The following is a 16,457-nucleotide window of genomic DNA, read 5'->3' as shown; positions in this document are numbered from 1 at the left end:
CAAGACCCTGTCTCAAAAAAAAAAAAAAAAAAGTTGGTTACTTGTTCACATATAAGAAAAATAGAGAACATGCTTGATTCTTTTATTTTATATATAAAAAATTTTTCAAAATAAAGAGTGGGTTCCTAGTACTCTTCAAAGGTGATTTCAATGAGGTATATGAGTATCAACATGAACTTACACATTCAGGCATATTTGATGTGCTTCAAACCACTGTGGTTCTTTTTGCTGCTCAACATGTCCCACCTTTGGTCAGTGACAGTCCTTCAGACTGGCTCCTGAGTTCCTTTGACTTGGCCACAGTAGTCTTGGAGGACTTCTTTGCTTCCTGGCACAAAATATCCTGGACACATTTTGCACATTTCTTGCCCCAGACCTGGAATCAGCTGTTTTCACAAAAGTCCCTAGTTCTTAGTCAGAAATGGCACTTAGAGACCACAGTCTGTATACTAGTGCTGCTCAGTGTTACTGGGGTGTCATTATATTTAGACCTTTTCAGGGGACTTAACTAGGGAAATACATATTTTTTAGAAAGAGAAAAATCATGACTTTATTCTGATATTTCCAATTCATATGAAAGACTACAGGGTGTTTACTTGAGTTTACATTTGTTATCTTTTTTCATTTACACTAAAAATCTTGGTCCCCAATGACATTACATCACTATTTATTTGCTTTAGTATATAATTCAAAAAATATAAGGTAGAATCTCAAAAATTTAAACGGTCTATTTTATCAAAATGAAAATGCCAGTGTTATTACTAACAATGTGACTACTGTATGAAGTTGAAGATTTTGTTGAGTTCAGTTGAAAATGGGGGCTGGGAACTGTGATGAGGAGAGAGAGGAGGAGAAGACACACTAAGGACTGCATGGGAAAGCCAATGTGGAAAGGCTGGGAAACAGCAGCCAGGGGCAGGAGGAAAGCTGGGAGAGTAAAGGGACTCTGGAGGCCAAGAGAGGAGTTGTGTGAGAGATGGACAGCAAGGTTCAAGATCATAAAGCTGCCAAACTTCCAAATTTGAAAACTTACTGCGACACCAGTAAAACTACCATCTGTGCATGTTTTTCTTCTGGGGCCAGGCAAATTAAATCTAATGTTCACTTAGTTTGGGGAAAAAATGTACTGAGACAGGGGAAACCAATCCCAGCAGGTGAAGATTTGGGAGGCAGAGGCGATAGACTCACTTGAGGCCAGGAGTTGGAGAGCAGCCTGACCAACATGGTAAAGCTCCGACTCTACAAAAAATACAAATATTAGCCAGACATGGTGGTGGGTGCCTGTAATCCCAGCTATTCAGGAGGCTGAGACATGAGAATTGTTTGAATCCAGGAGGCAGAGGTTGCAGTGAGCTGAGTTCATGCCACTGCACTTCAGCCTGGGAAACAGCCAGATTCTGTCTCAAAAAAAAGAAAGAAAGAAAGAAAAAGAAAAAGAAAAGCACCTAAGAGAATCCAGCCATTTCAGATATGGCAATGTGGTCAGGCACGGTGGCTCATGCCTGTAATCCCAGCACTTTGGGAGGCCGAGGCAGGCAGATCACTTGAGGTCAGGAGTTCGAGACCAGTCTGGCCAACATGATGAAACCCCGTCCCTACTAAAAGTACAAAAATGAGCTGGGCATGGTGGTGCGTACCTGTAATCCTAGCTACTGGGGAAGCTGAGGCATGAGAATGGCTTGAACCTGGGAGGCGGAGGTTGCAGTGAGCTGAGATCATGCCACTGCACTCCAACTTGGGCAACAGAATGAGACTGCATCTCAAAAAAAAAACAACCAAAAAAAAAACCACAAAAGAAAACAAGAACAGATATGACAATGTGTCACAAGCCTTTCTATTAAGCTACTGTAGGAATGACACATGTAGAGTTAAATACAAAGCAGGTCTGGAGAGAAGCCAGATATAACCCAATTAAACATGGAAATTTAGTGCATAAAAAGGTGGCATCTCAAAAGGGTAAGGGCTTTGCTTTATAAATTGAGTAACCCATGCAGTGAAATGCACAGGCCTTAAGACTACAACTACATGAGCTCTGACAAATCTCTACGCCTGCGTCACCGCCGCTGCTCTCGACACAGCACATTCCCATCAGCTAGGATATTTCTGTGTCTCCTCCTCAGTTGATCCCTGCCACCCACCTTCCCTCAGAGGCAACTGCCACTCTGACTGGGAATTTCAGTGCTACTAGGATATATGTAAAATAAGACAAAATTGGATCCATGTGCTAGGATAAATTCCAAATGGCTGATTTACATGTAAAAAAAGAAACTATACAAACTAGAAGGCAATCTCATCTTTTAATACATTCCTCACCCCCAACCTATACTGTCCCCCTCAATGGCCCTTATTGCAGCACATCCTGGCTCAGGGCCTTTGCATGTGCTGTTGTCTCAAGCTGCAAGCCCTTACTCAGCCACCCCTGTTGCTCCTGCTCACCCCTTGACGGAGCACGACCTGGGCAGTGTGGCCCTCAATTCAAATCACACATCCCACCCCCTGCTGGATTTCCCACACAGCAGTTAACTTGCAGCATACTACATATATATTTTCCTTATCTTGTAAACTCTGTCTCCCTGCCCTAGAACTCAACTGCTGGAAGACAGGGTTTTCTGTTTCTTTTGTTCAGTGTGGACTCCCCAGCGCCTAGAGGAGGTGCTCAATTACTTTTTGCTGAGAATGAAAGTGATGAAGGGGTTTCAGGGGGTGCTTTAGCGGGATGAAAGGACAGGGTCCAGGAGCTGAGTGGGGCAGCAGAACAGCACATGAGGGGACCGCAGGTGCGGGTGGGGACGACTGCCGAGGAATCCTGGCGCTGCTTTCTTCCAAATGTCCTGGGGGAGGTGAGGTGTTGGGGCGAACAGTGTCAAGTTCTCGGCTTCCGTTTGAACCCTCTCCTCAGCTGCACAGCTTCTGCAGGGCCCCCTGGGCCTGAACCCAGCGCAGCCGCCACTGGGGCAGGGACAGGCCCTGGCAGAGCTCCTCAGAGAGGGCGGCCTGGCCTGGCTGCTCCCACCTGGGGAATGGCATGGCGTCAGAGGAAAGGACTGACCCTCCAGACCCTCCCTGCAAAACCACGGCCTGCTCCTTCTCATCAGGCCCCCAGCTTGAGTCCTGACTTTTCTGTTTCCCACCCGCGGCACGTTCCCCTCTCACCAGTCCCCCAGGATCCCCTGCAGCTCAGGGATTCGCTCCAGCGCCTGTTTCAGTAGCTTCTCCAGCCTCTTCAGAGCCTGCCCCAGGTTCTCTTTCTGCTGTTTTTCCTGGGATGCCTGGATCTGCAGCAGCTCTGAGGGTGAGAAAGCCAGGAGGCAGCTTTGAGTCCTCTGGCTCGCTGGTACCTTACAGCAATGGGTCCCCAATTCTCCAGTCCCCTAGTCTTGACCTCAGCAGCTCCCGCAAACCAATGATGAGTCTGTCTCCTTCTCTTCCCAGCCTGGAAGTCCCCTTCTGAGGGACTGCCCTTGAGATGAGGACCTGTCCCTCCTCCCAGGTCCTCATCTCAAGGGCAGTCCACCACCCCCAGCCCCGTCCAGGTCTCCTTCTGGATGCCTTCCTCCCTCCCCGTGAGAGCCCATCAATCTCCATGGCCTGTCCGCACAGTCTCCTGAACGTTTCTTCCTCTCCTCTGCTCCAGGCCTCAGTCTCCTGCTCTGGTTCACCCTCCACACTACACCACAGTGATCTTCCTGAAGCCTAAATTTGATGCTCTCCCTCCTGTCTAGAACCCTCCAAGGTTCTCCAGTGCCCCCAAGGCAGAGTCCAAGCCCTTCAGCAGGTATTTGAGTTTCATGATGTGGCAGAGCCTGGCCAATTCCTAGGGCCCACAGTAGAGAGTATCTTTCCTCCTGGAGGCCCCTCCAACACTCTCGCCCCAAGGCTTCCTCCTCTGCCTGCTCTAGCTTCACTCTAGCGGTGCTTTCCTCTGGGACTGGGACTGGGCCTACCTCTCCATGTGCACAGAACAGGCCCAGCTCAGCAAGTGCAGACGAGCAGCGTGATCAGACAAGCTGGGTCTGAATCCTGACCCCATCCCATCCCTGCCCTGTGACCTTGATCACAACACTGGCTCTTTGTTCAGCTCCGTCTACTGTCAGGTGGAATTACTGGGGCAGGGGACCGATGGGAGAACTCTGGGGATGGGACCCTTAGGGCTTGCTGAGAGGCTGAAGCTGGTGAGGGTGGGGGGATTAGGGAGATGGAGAAATTCAGGATGACTCCTGGGTTTCTGGGTGCAGCACTTGGATGAGGAGGGTGAGATAATTTAACAAGGAAGGAAACCAAGAAGAAGAGGAACAAAATTGTTTTTTGGAGTAGAGAGAACCAGGAGTTCCATGATAGATGTGTACAGTTCAAGATGCCCATGATTACAAGAAATATAAAATTAGCTGGGCGTGGGGTGCATGCCTGTGGTCCCAGCTACTCGGGAGGCTGAGGCAGGAGGATGGCTTAAGCCCAGGAGGTTGAGGCTGCAGTAAGCCAGGATGGCACCACTGCACTCCAGCCTGGGTGACAGAATGAGACCTTGTCTCAAAAAAACAAAAGCAAAAACAAAAAACACATGAGGTGGGCAGAGGGTGTGGTAGGCAGAGGCTGAGGTGGGCAGAGGCCATGTGGGGTCTGGGGCTGCTCTCATTGCTCCTGCACACTGCTCCATCCCCTCGTGAAGAAGTGGAGGGCAGGGAGCCCCAAACTCAGAGGCTTGAACAGTCTCTTCCTCCAGTGCTGCTGGCACTGCCGGTTCATTTCTCATCAATTCTCCTCTTCCATGTATTTATCCTTTCATTCTTTACTCTTTACTTCCATCTGGGGAAACCCCTGGGGTGGGGACCTTTCTCCTCACTCCCCATCAAGCCATCTGGGCTGGCACCTGGTAGACACCCAGTATTTGGTGAGTGAATCCAGGAATGAATGACTTCTCTGACCTTCAGTTTCCTCGTCTGTAAACTGGGGTTCTTAAAAGTCCCTTTCCTCATCGTCATGACTCCAAGAGACTGTGTGTGTACACAGACAACGATGCTAATCACATTGGAGACACAGGGTGCTTACTGCATAGCAGGCAGTGTTCAGTGCCCTGTGTGGGTCCCCTGCCTCAATCTGCCCAGCACCTCGGTAAGATATTGCTTCATGCTTACTCCACTGAGGAGGAAGCTAAGGCACGGGGAGGCCACACAGCTAGGAAGAGACGGTGGAGAGGATTCCCAGGCTTTGAACTGCTGAGGTATACTATGTGACAGTGATGAATGAACACGTGGAAAGTCGACGGTAGTGTAGCTTAGTGGTTGGGAGCACAGACCCATTTCAGACCACCTGGATTCAAATTCCAGCTTTGCCATTTGGGCAACCTACTAACCTCTGCGTCTCAGTTCCCTTCTCTGTAGAATGGAGAGAACAGCAGCACTTACCTCATGGGACTGCCGTGCAGATGAAACAAGGGAGAATGTTTAAAGCCCTTAGCACACAATGGGCACTGCGTAAACAACGCGGTTGCTGGTAAGGACTCGTGGAGGCTGCTGGTAGTGGGAATGGGCGGGGAGGCTGGATGGGGTGGCAGGGCAGACCTACCCTGGGTGGGAGGGCCTGGCGACAGGCTGGTCTTCATGTGGAGTAGATCGCAGCACCAGAGGCTCTGCTGGTCCTGCAGGAACAGAAGGTCCTGGCGAAGAGAGGCAGCCGCCGGCAGGAGCAGCTCCGAGGCCTGGAGGAGGAGGGAAGGACAGTCACCTGGGGTGGGGCTGGGGAGACAAGTCACAGGAGACAGGCACTCACCTTCCCTGGAGGCAGCCCCAGCTTGTGGCTCAGCGCTATGAAGCTGGAGCCCCTTGGGGACGCGGGGTGCAGCTGGTGGATGGATGGGAGGACCGTGGGCAGGGGCTTCAACCTACGGATGGGGAGAAGTCTGGGTTGGGTGGGGACTGAGAGGAGGCCTTGGGTTCTGGAGGCTCTGGGGGCCCAGGAACTTCAAGGTGGGTCTGGGGACTAGGATGCCAAGACCAGGCTGCTGACCCAAGGGTGAGGTCTGGCAGCCTGGGAACACTGGGGGTCTGGGGTTATCTTTTTTGAGGAGGTTCAGGGAGTGACAGTCACCCATGGCAGGGGATGCAGGGCAGGGGTGGGGCAGCCCCAGTCTCACTCTCCCGGCCTGTGCCGCAGCAGCGTGCCCAACAGAATGTGGGGCAAATGCCGGACTTCCTCCTCCAGACAGCGCAGCAGCTCCCGGCTCTGCGGTGCCACTGCCTCAGATGTAGGGACCACCTTTCGCTGGACCAGAGCTAGCACCTGTGGGGAAGGGGAGGGATGGGTGGGGCATCACAAGTCCACCCAGCCCCATCCTGGCAGATCCAGCCCTACCCAGACCTCACCCCAACTCCCATCTCACCTCCCCCGGGCTCCGGCACAGGCGGGTCTTGCTGGCCGAGTTTCCCTTGATGAGCAGGCGGACCTGTTCCTGGGTCTCCTCCTGAGGAACCAGGATACCCTGAGGCCCACTCCTCCCAGCTCCCAGCCTCAGTGCGCCTCTCTGCTTAGGTCCTGCTTCTGCCTGGGAGTCTCACCTGGGCTCTTGCCTAGGAGGCCCAGTTCTTAATTTTTAAGTGACAGCATTCTTTTTTTTTTAAGTGACAGCATCTTGCTCTGTCACCCAGGCTGGAGTGCAGTGGTGTGATCATACCTCACTACAGCCTTGAACTCCTGGGCTCAGATCCTCCCACCTCAGCCTCCCAAAGTGCTGGAACCACAGGCATGTGCTACCACACTGGGCTCAGGCCCAGTTCTTAGCCATAGTTTTCAAGCCTCCCCTCTGGCCCTCCACAAGGCCCTGGGCCTAGCCTCTCACCACCAGCTGGCGCCAGTGCAGGATCCGCTGCTGTTTGGCCTGTAGCTCCCTCAGCAGGAGCTGCCGATGCCCGGCTGCATCCTCCAGCTCCTGGCTCTGATCGTGCAGGGCCTTGAGCTCTGTCCACAGGCCACAGCGCCGAAGCCCCAGTATCAGCACCTGCCTGCAGGGCAAGTGGAGGAGAGCAAAGGAGAGAAGGGTGACTGAGCCACACAAGGGACCATAAACCAGGGAGAGAAACTGCAGGGAGAGGAGGCAGAGATAGGAGCCACAGAGGCTGAAAAAGTCCAATGGGCTGAGACACTCAGAAGCGAGATGGCCTAGAGGCCTCTGCTCGGAGAGCCCCCCACCTCTCACTGGATCCCAGGACGCGTCTCTCCACCTCCTCCACCAGGCCCTGGAGGCGCTGGGTCAAGACTTGCCGCTCCTTCAGGAGGGCGCTCCGCTGGGAGACCAGCATACCCACAGTCCGCCAGCCCTCCTGCAAGCGGGGTGCAGAATCAGGGTACACCCAGGGCATGATCCATGGGTGAGGGGATTAAGGAAGTCTTGGAATGTGGTGGGGAAGCGAGCCCTGGGGTCACCTGGATGAGATGAACCACGGACGGCAGGGTCTGGCTGGAGTCTGACTGGTCCGGGGCCTGGGGTCTGGGGTGGGGGAAGAGCTGCTGAGGGAGCCATGCTGTGGCCTTGCCTTGGTACTCGAGGGTGGCCAGTATCAGTCCTGCCACCCCACCAGGCAGTGGGTTTCAGTTCTACCCCATCAGCAGGTGGCTGGGCCAGGTTCTGAGGCTGTCCCAGCTCACCCACTCACATGGCCTTCCCCAACTGTGAGAATACCCTGCCCCACACCTGGATATCTCTGTATCGCCAAGCCCATCCCCACTGCACAGGGACCGAATCTCTGCCTCCCGCTCTGCAGCCAGGTGCTCCAAGGCAGCCAGGACGTGGCCTGGGGGATGGTTTGTCAGCAGCGTCTAGGGTGAGGGAGGGTGAAGTCAGGGCAGGATCGGGGCAGGGCTGTGAGCTGAGACCCCATGGGAATAGGGCTGTCATCAAGAGTTAGGTCCTGGCACCCTAAGTTTTGATCATGGGGCGGGAGGGTGTGGCTTTCCTGAGAGCCCTGCCCTCTCACCTCCACTGAGCTCAGCCACTGCTGGTAGGAAGCGCCAAAGTGGTCATCACGAGGGGTTCTGTGGGGTTGGGTAAGCGGACAGAGAACGTTACAAGACATGTCAATTATCCTCTAGTTATCACCACCACCCTATAAGGTAGGGGCTGTCATCTTCCCTATGCCTGTTAGACTTGAATTCCCCAATTATACCAACCTGCTGGCTTTGGGGCCTTTACATGGGTTGTTCATCTGGGACACTCTCTGGACCCTTCACCCCAGCTAAGCCTCCTCACCAGAGAACCTCTCCCCTCCCTGCCTTCTTAGCTGGGAAAGGCACTGCCTCTGGGTGCCCAGAGCCTCTCAGGCCTCCTCACTCCCGCAACAGCCCTGACCACCTGGCTGTCACTGTTTGTGATGAGAGACTGTCTCCTTCTATTCCCAGCCTGGAAGTCCCCTTCTACAGAACATAGCCCAGAAGCTCAGTGTCTGAGGAATTAATAAATAAGAGACCCCCACTTAAAACCCAGGTTCTTTGCAGGGTCTCTGGGGGCTAGGGACACTCACGGGAGGCTGCCCCTCTTGGCCTGGGGAAGCAGGAGGTTCTGCAGGAACTGGGCCCAGAGGGTGCAGGCTGTTCGGACATCACGCTAGGGAGAAGAGGAGGAAGGGACCTGAGGGGGACCCTGGCATCTGCCTGACTCCAGGCTCCCTGCCCCCTCTCCCATGACCAGGACTCTTACCAGGACCACAGGCTCCAGGCCCAGAGCTGCCGACGTGAGGGATCCAAAGGTCACATCTACTTTGGCTTTCCTGGATGGAGAAGTGCAGCTGGGGCTGGGGTCCCTGGGAGAACAGATATCTGTGCCCCATCTCCTCTCACTGCCAGCAAGGCCGGTCAGAGGAATCACTAAGCCTAGATCTCGGGAGCCGTCTCCAGATTAGGCCACTGTCACCTCCCAGCTGGAATACTGCATTAGCCTCCCCACTGCTTTTGCTCCACGAGACTGTTTGCCACCCAGAAGTCAGAGATTCTGTTAAAACTGTAGGAAGATCATGTCCCTGCTCAGATCCGTCCAAAATAATGTAATGTTTCCCCAGCGCATTCAGAATAACAATGGGCCCAGCGTGGTGGCTCATGCCTGTACCCCAGCGCTTTGGGAGGCTGAGGTGGGTGGATCACTTGAGGTCAGAAGTTCAAGGCCAGCCTGGACAACATGGTGAAACCCCGTCTCTACTAAAAATACAAAAATTAGTCAAGCACAGTGGCATGCGCCTATAATCCCAGCTACTGGGGAGGCTGAGGCAGGAGAATCGCTTGAACCCTAGAGGCAGAGGTTGCAGTGAGCCAAGATCGTGCCACTGCACTCCAGCCTGGGCAACAGAGCCAGACTCTGTCTCAAAAAAACAAAACAAAACAAAACAAAAAAACAAAACCCAGAATAACAATGGTTAACAGGCACTTCTCTAAGCACTTCACATAATTTATTCCACCTAACGATAATGCCTACCCTATAAGCTTGGTATTAATATTATCCCCATTCCACAGATCTTAAGAATCTGAGGCACATAGAAAGAAGTTAAATACCTTGCCCAAGGTCACCCAATTTTTTTTTTTTTTTAAACAGAGTTTTGCTCTTGTCACCCAAGCTGGAGTGCAGTGGTGCAATCTAGGCTCACTGCAACCTCCTTTTCCTGGGTTCAAGTGATTCTCCTGCCTCAGCTTCCTGAGTAGCTGGGACTACAGGCATGTCCCACCACACTCGACTAATTTTTGTATTTTTTAGTAGGGACGGGGTTTCACTATGTTGGCCAGGCTGGTCTCGAACTCCTGACCTCAAGTAATCCGCCTGCCTCGGCCTCCCAAAGTGCTGGGATTACAGGTGTGAGCCACCATACCCAGCCTAAGGTCACCCAATTTTAAGTGGCCAAGCCAGGGCATGAACCAGTGTCAGGGTAAAATTGCAACGCATCATCCACAGTTCTCTGTCCACTCCTTCGACCTCACCTCCTCAGGTTCTCGGTCTTGCCTGAGAAACTCGAGCTGACATTGGCCTCCTGGCTGCTCTTCCTGCATGCTGAGCACACCACCTCTGCTCTTGCTATTCCTTCTCCACAGAAATTCCTCTTCCAACTCAATGTCTCCTCCTCAGAGGCCTTCGCTGACCACCCTCGCTAGGGCAGCATCTCCCTCTCCCTTCTATGATAGGCTTTTCTTCACAGCACTCATCTCTACCAGAAATGATAGGGTCTGTTTGGTTCCTACTTTACTATCTGTCTTCTCTGTGTCACAGCATAAGCTCCAGGAGGGCAGGGACATGTTCTCTGTTTGTGGCTGTTTCCCCAGGGCTGGTGTTCTAGGTATACAGGTGGTATCATTCTAGGCACTGAAAATACAGGTGACTGAGATGACAAAACCTCCTGGCCTCATGGACCTTCCATCCTAATGGTTCCAGAATTCTGGAACCCAAGAAGGGATCAGGGCAGAGCCCTGAGGTCTCTAAGAGAATGTCTGGCCACCCAGCCTGGTGAGGGTGGGTCCCTGAGGCCCACCTCTCCATGTCCTGCAGGCGCCTCAGCTGATTCTGCAGCCGCTGCATGGGATCTCGGAGCCTATGCTGCTGTCTTCGCATGGCCCCAGCTTGGGCCCGGAGGAGGAGAGCTCGACGCTGGGTGTCTTGAGTGTGCTGACGTGCCTGCTCCATGGCCGTGTCTGTGGGAGGAACAGGGGTGGCCATCAGCACCTTTCCCGCCCCACATTCTGGTGCCCATCTTCTGGCCCCATGGCTCACCCTGAGCCTCAGTGTCTCGCTCCATCAGCTCCAGGCTCTGGTCGAGTTCCTGGATTTCTGCCCGCAGGCGGGTCACAGCAGCTTCCAGCTCTAACTTCCGACGGACCTGGGAGGATCAGATTCAGGGTCAGATGGTCTGATCGGGGCTCAGCCTGGCCTGTCTTTTGGGGGTACCAGGCTCCTCAACTGGTGGCAGAGGGTTTTTGCTCAGCAGTTTCTGTGTCTGACACAGAAGCATTAGGGTACTGGCTCCCTCCTTCCTCCTAGGATTGTCTTACCCACACTTCCAGCCTGTTTCCTGTCTGTGCTGGTGACAACCACATCTTTGTCCCAGTACTGATCTCTTCCCGGAGCCCTGCACCTAGAAGTCCCAAGGCCTCCTGGAAGCCTCCCCTTAGGTGTCATATGAGCCCCTTGCATCCATTGGGTCCCACACTGGCCTCAGCATCTCTCCCATACCTGTCCCTTCATCTCTTCTCACCAGCTTTGATGCCACATATCCATGTCCCACCTCTCCGCGCCCAGCTAATTAATGCTCTTTATTTTTTTTTTCTTTTTTTGAGATAGAGTCTCGCTCTATTGCCCAGGCTGGAGTGCAGTGGTGCGATCTCAGCTCACTGCAACCTCTGCCTCCCAGGTTCAAGCGATTCTCCTGCCTCAGCCTCCCAAGTAGCTAGGATTACAGGTGTGTGCCACCACGCCTGGCTAATTTTTTATTTTTATTAGAGACAGGGCTTCACCATGTTGGCCAGGCTGGTCTCGAACTCCTGACCTCAGGTGATCCGCCTCCCAAACCACATCTTTGTCCCAGTACTGATCTCTTCCTGGAGCCCTCAGGTGATCTCATCACCTGAGATGAGGCCTCAGGTGAGCCTCCCAAAGTGCTGGGATTACAGGTGTGAGCCACTGCACCTGGCTGAGCTAATGCTGTCTCCACTGGACTTTAAGCCCTATGAGGATGGAGATCAAGGCTGTCTTGTGACCCATTGTCCCCAGCATCACCCAGCACCTGGTTGGGCTTAGAGCAGAAGATCTACAAGTCATTTTTCGGATGAAAGAGAATCTTGTAGCATATGCTTCTCACCTGTGGACTGTCCTGGTGGCCATACCTAGGAAAACGAGGCCAGAGTCAGCGGGTGAGTGGGGATTCCAGGGGGGAGGGCAACAGGTGTGATGCTGTGGTGGGGACAGGGCTAAATGGGAGTGGGGAAGACAGGAGGGGATAGCTTTAAGAAGCAGTTACCAGAGTAGGTTTCCCCGGATCTTCTTGACAGTCCTACAGTGCAGAGGCAGAAAGAGGAGTTACTATGGGCCTCACCTGTGCCCCCTCCCCTGCTCTAGCCCACCTTACCTCTGACTGTGCACATGCTGCAAGATGTAGGCCCAGATGTCAGCCCCCTGGCCCAGACACAGCCTGTGGGGACAGTGTGTAAGCATATGCCTGGGGCAGCACACAGGGTGTGGGATCCTCATTCTTAGGGTGATGGTGGGAGTTTTTACTAGGGAGTTCTCACTTCTTGAGGAGGGAAGGCCCAAACTTTTTTTTGCTTTTTTTTTTTTTTTTTAAGAGACAGTCTCGCTCTGTCGCAGTGGTACGATCATAGCTCCTTGCAGCCTCAACCTCCTGGGCTCATGCGATCCTCCCACCTCAGCCTCCAGAGTAGCTAGGACTACAGGCAGGCACCACTACACCCGGCTAATTGGTAAAACATTTTTTTTGTAGGGACTGGATGTTTGCACTAAGTGTGGTGTTATTCTCATTCCCTGGGAAAGCGGGTGGTGGGGGAGTGCGGGAGGGGCGGGTGCTCCCTTTCTCCTGGGAGAGGGTTATCCAGTCACATCCAGAGGTGGAGGTGGGGGATGTACTGCCAGGAAGTGCCATCTCATGACCAGACGTGGGGCATCACTCCTACAGATTCAATCTCCGATGGGGTGGCCACGGCTAACTCCTGAGTGTCCTTCTTGGTTAGGTTAAGCGGGGGAGGGGAGGTGCTGCGGGGACAGCCTCACTCTGGAGATCCTATTTCCATAAGGAGCGAGGTCTTCGCTAACTCGTGGGGGATCCTCACCAGTGCTAGGGACCTCCCTCTGGGGAGCCTCCCAGGGTAGGGAGCCCTCAGTAACTCGGGTCACTCTCGATGGGGAATGGGGGGGGGTCGAGTCCTCAATGAGGGGTGGAGTTCTCACTCCCGGAGACTCAATCTCCAGGGTGGGGAGTCCTCACTCCAGGAGCGCTCCTCACCTGCGCAGCGTCGATTCCGGGGCCCGGGCCGCCACGGGCACCCCCATCTCTTCGACCGCCCAGCAACCCAGTTCCCGCGCTTCCTGCGCTAGCTCCATGACAGTGCCGCGGCGGCGACACCGCCTCCCTCAGCCTCTTCAAGTGTGGCGCCCGCCTCTGACGTCACGGGCGCGCCAACAGTGACGTCATCGGTTGCCGGGCAGACAGCGGGCTTGGACGCTGCATAGTAATCTTAGCGCGGTCAGGCTGGGTCTTGCAGCGCTCACTCTTTCCAGGTGGGTCTCCTTGAGTGGAAATGAAAAGGGCGTGGAGAGACTGCAGCCTCGCCCGCCTTCCCTCGTTCTCCCGCTCACTACCAGCTAACCAGAAAGAGGCAAAACAGTCCTTGATGCTTCCATTTATTTTCTTTTTCTTCTTTTAACTAAACACTTATTTTAATAGAGATGGGATCTCACTTGTTGCCCAGGCTAGTCTCAGCTTCTGGGCTCTTGAACTCCTGGGCTCAAGCGATCCTCCCGCCTCGGCCTCCCAAAATGTTGGGATTACAGGCGTGAGCCACCACGCCCGCCCCCTTTATTTTCTTGACAAAATGGGACTTGCGTCCTAGGAGGACTGGAACCAGGCAATGAGATCCTGGACTTACTGCTCTTTGATTTCAGAAACAGGTGTCTCATGTCTGAGTGGAGGGTAGGGGCAGAGAGCATGACCCTAACATTTCCCTGGCATGCATTTTCCCATTCATTCGTGCTTACCATTCCATAAACTCAGGGAGCTGACCCTGTGCTGGGTGATGCTGGGGACACCATGGTGACCACGACAGCCCTGGTCCCTATTGTACGGAGCTCACAGTTGAGTGGGGAGACAGACACACCACCAGGTAGGGGTGGTAAAAATAAGCAGCAGGGGTGGGTCAATCTGGGACACAGCAGGTGTGAGAGGTCTGCGGGATGCCCCAGAAAGTAGTAGGGCTGGAGTTCTGGAGAGCCCACTGGGCCAGGACAGAGAGCTGGATGCGCTGTGGGCGTCAGTATGAGACCCAGAGGAGAGGAAGACAGGCACTGAGGAATGGCAGCATTTAGGGACCTTTCACTCAATGTGTTTGCCTAGGCCAGCACTTTGTCCTTGGTGTCTGGTTCAGAGCCTGGCTTTCGAAATAGTTGTTGAATTAGGCCGGGCATGGTGGCTCATGCCTGTAATCCCAGCACTGGGGAGGCTGAGGTGGACGAATCATTTGAGGTCAGGAGTTCGAGACCAGCCTGGCCAACATGGTGAAACTCTGTGTCTACTAAAAATACAAAAATTAGCTGGGCATGGTGGCTTGCGCCTGTAGTCCCAGCTACTCAGGAGGCTGAGGCAGGAGAATCACTTGAACCCAGGAGGTAGAGGTTGCAGTGAGCCAAAGTCATGCCACTGCATTCCAGCCTGGGTGACAGAGCAAGACTGTCTCAAAAATAAATAAATAAATAAATAGTTTTTGAGTCAGCAAATGGGGGAAAGATGGTGGGGTGAGACTAGAGCTGGGTACGCAGGGAGGAGGCTGGAGCAGGATGACGGGTGGAGGGTGAGGACAGTGCTGGGCCAGAGTGGGGCTGTGGGGCAGGGAGGAGGAGGCGGAGTAAATGGGTCATAAGTTTGATGAACTGCAGGGAGGGAGGGGATTCAGGGTGACGCTCAGGACTCTGGCCTGGGGATTGGATGGGGTGGACTTTGAAACAGGGACCTGTGAGGAAGAGCTGTTTTGGGAGAGATGCTGAGGACAGTGTGGAGTCTCGGGAGTGTGAGAAGCCAGGGAGACATCCAAGGGGCAGCTCAGGTCTCTGACCTAGGGGACAATGATCACCACTGAGATAGGTTTGCAGGAGAAGCTGAAGCCAGCTTCAAACACCTCTCGAGGATTGAGAGGCAGAAGAGAGCGCCATGGGCTGATGCGATCCAGGTGGGCTTCCTGGAGGAAGGATTGCCAGCTGTGACTTCTGGATGTCTGGTTTCTCAACAGCTGCCATTTCCCCCAAGTATGCCCATTCTTCTGCCTGTGTAGAGATTTTTTTGCTATTTAAAAAAAGATCAATTAGACACCACATCTGCCATGGGTCTATGAGCTTTTCAGGGGGCTCTGAACATTTTTGAGACCTTTAAAACATATTAAGAGAATAAGGTTGGGTGCAGTGGCCTGTGCCTATAATCCCAGCACTTTGGCAGGCTGAGGCGGGAGGATTGCTCGAGCCTAGGAGTTTGAAACCAGTCTGGGCAACATAGAGAGACCCCATCTCTAAAAAAAAAAAAAATTTTTTTAAGTTAGGTGGGTGTGGTGGCATGTGCTCGTGGTCCCAGTTACTTGGGAGGCTGAGGCTGATGTGGGAAGACCGCTTGAGCCAAGGAGTTCAGAGGCTACAGTGAGCTAGGATTCTGCCACTGCCCTCCAGCCTGGGCAACAGAGCAAGACCCTGTCTAAAAAAAAACAAAGAATGAAAAGATGAGTCACAGACTAGGAGAAAATATTTGCAAAACACTTATAAAGGAATATCTGAAATACATAAATAACTCTTAAAACAACAATAATTGGTTGACCACAGTGGCTCACACCTATAATTCCAGCACTTTGGGAGACCTGGGTGGGAGGATTGTTTGAGCTCAGGAGTTTGAGACCAGCCTGGGCAATACAGCAAGATCCCATCTTTACATAAGAAAAAGAAATTAGCCAGGCATGGTGGTGTCCGCCTGTAGTCCCAGGTTCTCAGGAGGCTGAGGTGGGAGGATGGCTTGAGCACAGGAGTTTGAGGCTGCAGTGAGCTGTGATTATGCCACTGCACTCCAGCCTGGGTGACACAGCAAGACCTTGTCTCAAAAAACAAAGCAGGAAAAAAAAACAAAAAACAAACAAACAAACAAAAAGCAGGCCGGGCACGGTGGCTCATGCCTGTAATCCCAGCACTTTGGGAGGCCGAGGCAGGTGGATTACTTGAGGTCAGGAGTTGGAGACCAGCCTGGCCAACATGGTGAAACCCTGTCTCTACTAAAAATACAAAAATTAGCTGAGTATGGTGGCGGGCACCTGTAATCACAGCTACTCGGAAGGCTGAGGCATGAGAATCGCTTGAACCTGGGAGGCAGAGGTTGCAGTGAGCCAAGATCGCACCACCGCACCCCAGCCTGGACAACAGAGTGAGACTCAGTCTCAAAGAAAAGAAAAAACAAAACAAAACAAAGAAAAGAAACCAGCTATGTAAGCATTCTACTTTTAAAGGAGATGAGCTCTTCTTTTCCACACACTTTATGAACTGGCATACTTTTGTTACTTTTTTGGTTCATTACCAGCATGTTAGTAAGCTTTGGCAGAAACATAAGATCAGTTTTCCTAAGAAACTGTTTTTAACCTATTGGCTATCTACATTTTCTTTTTCTTTTTTTTTTTTTTTTTAGACAGAGCCTTGCTCTGTTGCCCAGGCTGGAGTGCGGTGGTGCAATCTCGGCTCACTGCAA

The 16,457-nt window shown here is 53.0% G+C and overlaps 1 protein-coding gene across 5 annotated transcripts; it reads right to left on the bottom strand.

Annotated features, from left to right (window-relative positions):
- Positions 1 to 523: 523 nt before the first annotated feature.
- Positions 524 to 13,158, bottom strand: HAUS5 (HAUS augmin like complex subunit 5). Of its 5 annotated transcripts, none has more exons than XM_019020062.3 (19): positions 12,978 to 13,158; positions 12,087 to 12,149; positions 11,979 to 12,011; positions 11,820 to 11,844; positions 10,736 to 10,841; positions 10,497 to 10,656; positions 8,687 to 8,756; positions 8,511 to 8,593; positions 7,968 to 8,025; positions 7,685 to 7,809; positions 7,417 to 7,480; positions 7,183 to 7,313; positions 6,833 to 6,995; positions 6,377 to 6,457; positions 6,131 to 6,276; positions 5,767 to 5,878; positions 5,563 to 5,695; positions 3,154 to 3,286; positions 524 to 3,013 (listed from the first exon to the last, which is right to left on the bottom strand). In XM_019020062.3, the coding sequence occupies exons 1-19, from the start codon at positions 13,073 to 13,075 to the stop codon at positions 2,896 to 2,898; spliced, it is 1,902 nt and encodes a 633-aa protein (XP_018875607.3). In that variant the 5' UTR covers positions 13,076 to 13,158; the 3' UTR covers positions 524 to 2,895. The 5 variants fall into 5 exon arrangements, with proteins under 5 accessions (XP_018875607.3, XP_018875606.3, XP_055224987.1 ...); XM_019020061.4 differs by having other exon boundaries at positions 8,687 to 8,789; positions 12,978 to 13,151; XM_055369012.2 differs by lacking the exons at positions 7,183 to 7,313; positions 7,417 to 7,480 and having other exon boundaries at positions 8,687 to 8,789; positions 12,978 to 13,133.
- Between the last annotated feature and the right edge of the window lie 3,299 nt (positions 13,159 to 16,457).

Source organism: Gorilla gorilla, chromosome 20 (genome assembly GCF_029281585.2).
Source record: "Gorilla gorilla gorilla isolate KB3781 chromosome 20, NHGRI_mGorGor1-v2.1_pri, whole genome shotgun sequence".
Classification (NCBI taxonomy): domain Eukaryota; kingdom Metazoa; phylum Chordata; class Mammalia; order Primates; family Hominidae; genus Gorilla; species Gorilla gorilla.
Note: the sequence above shows the minus strand (reverse complement) of the source record. Positions and strands in the feature narration are given on the sequence as shown.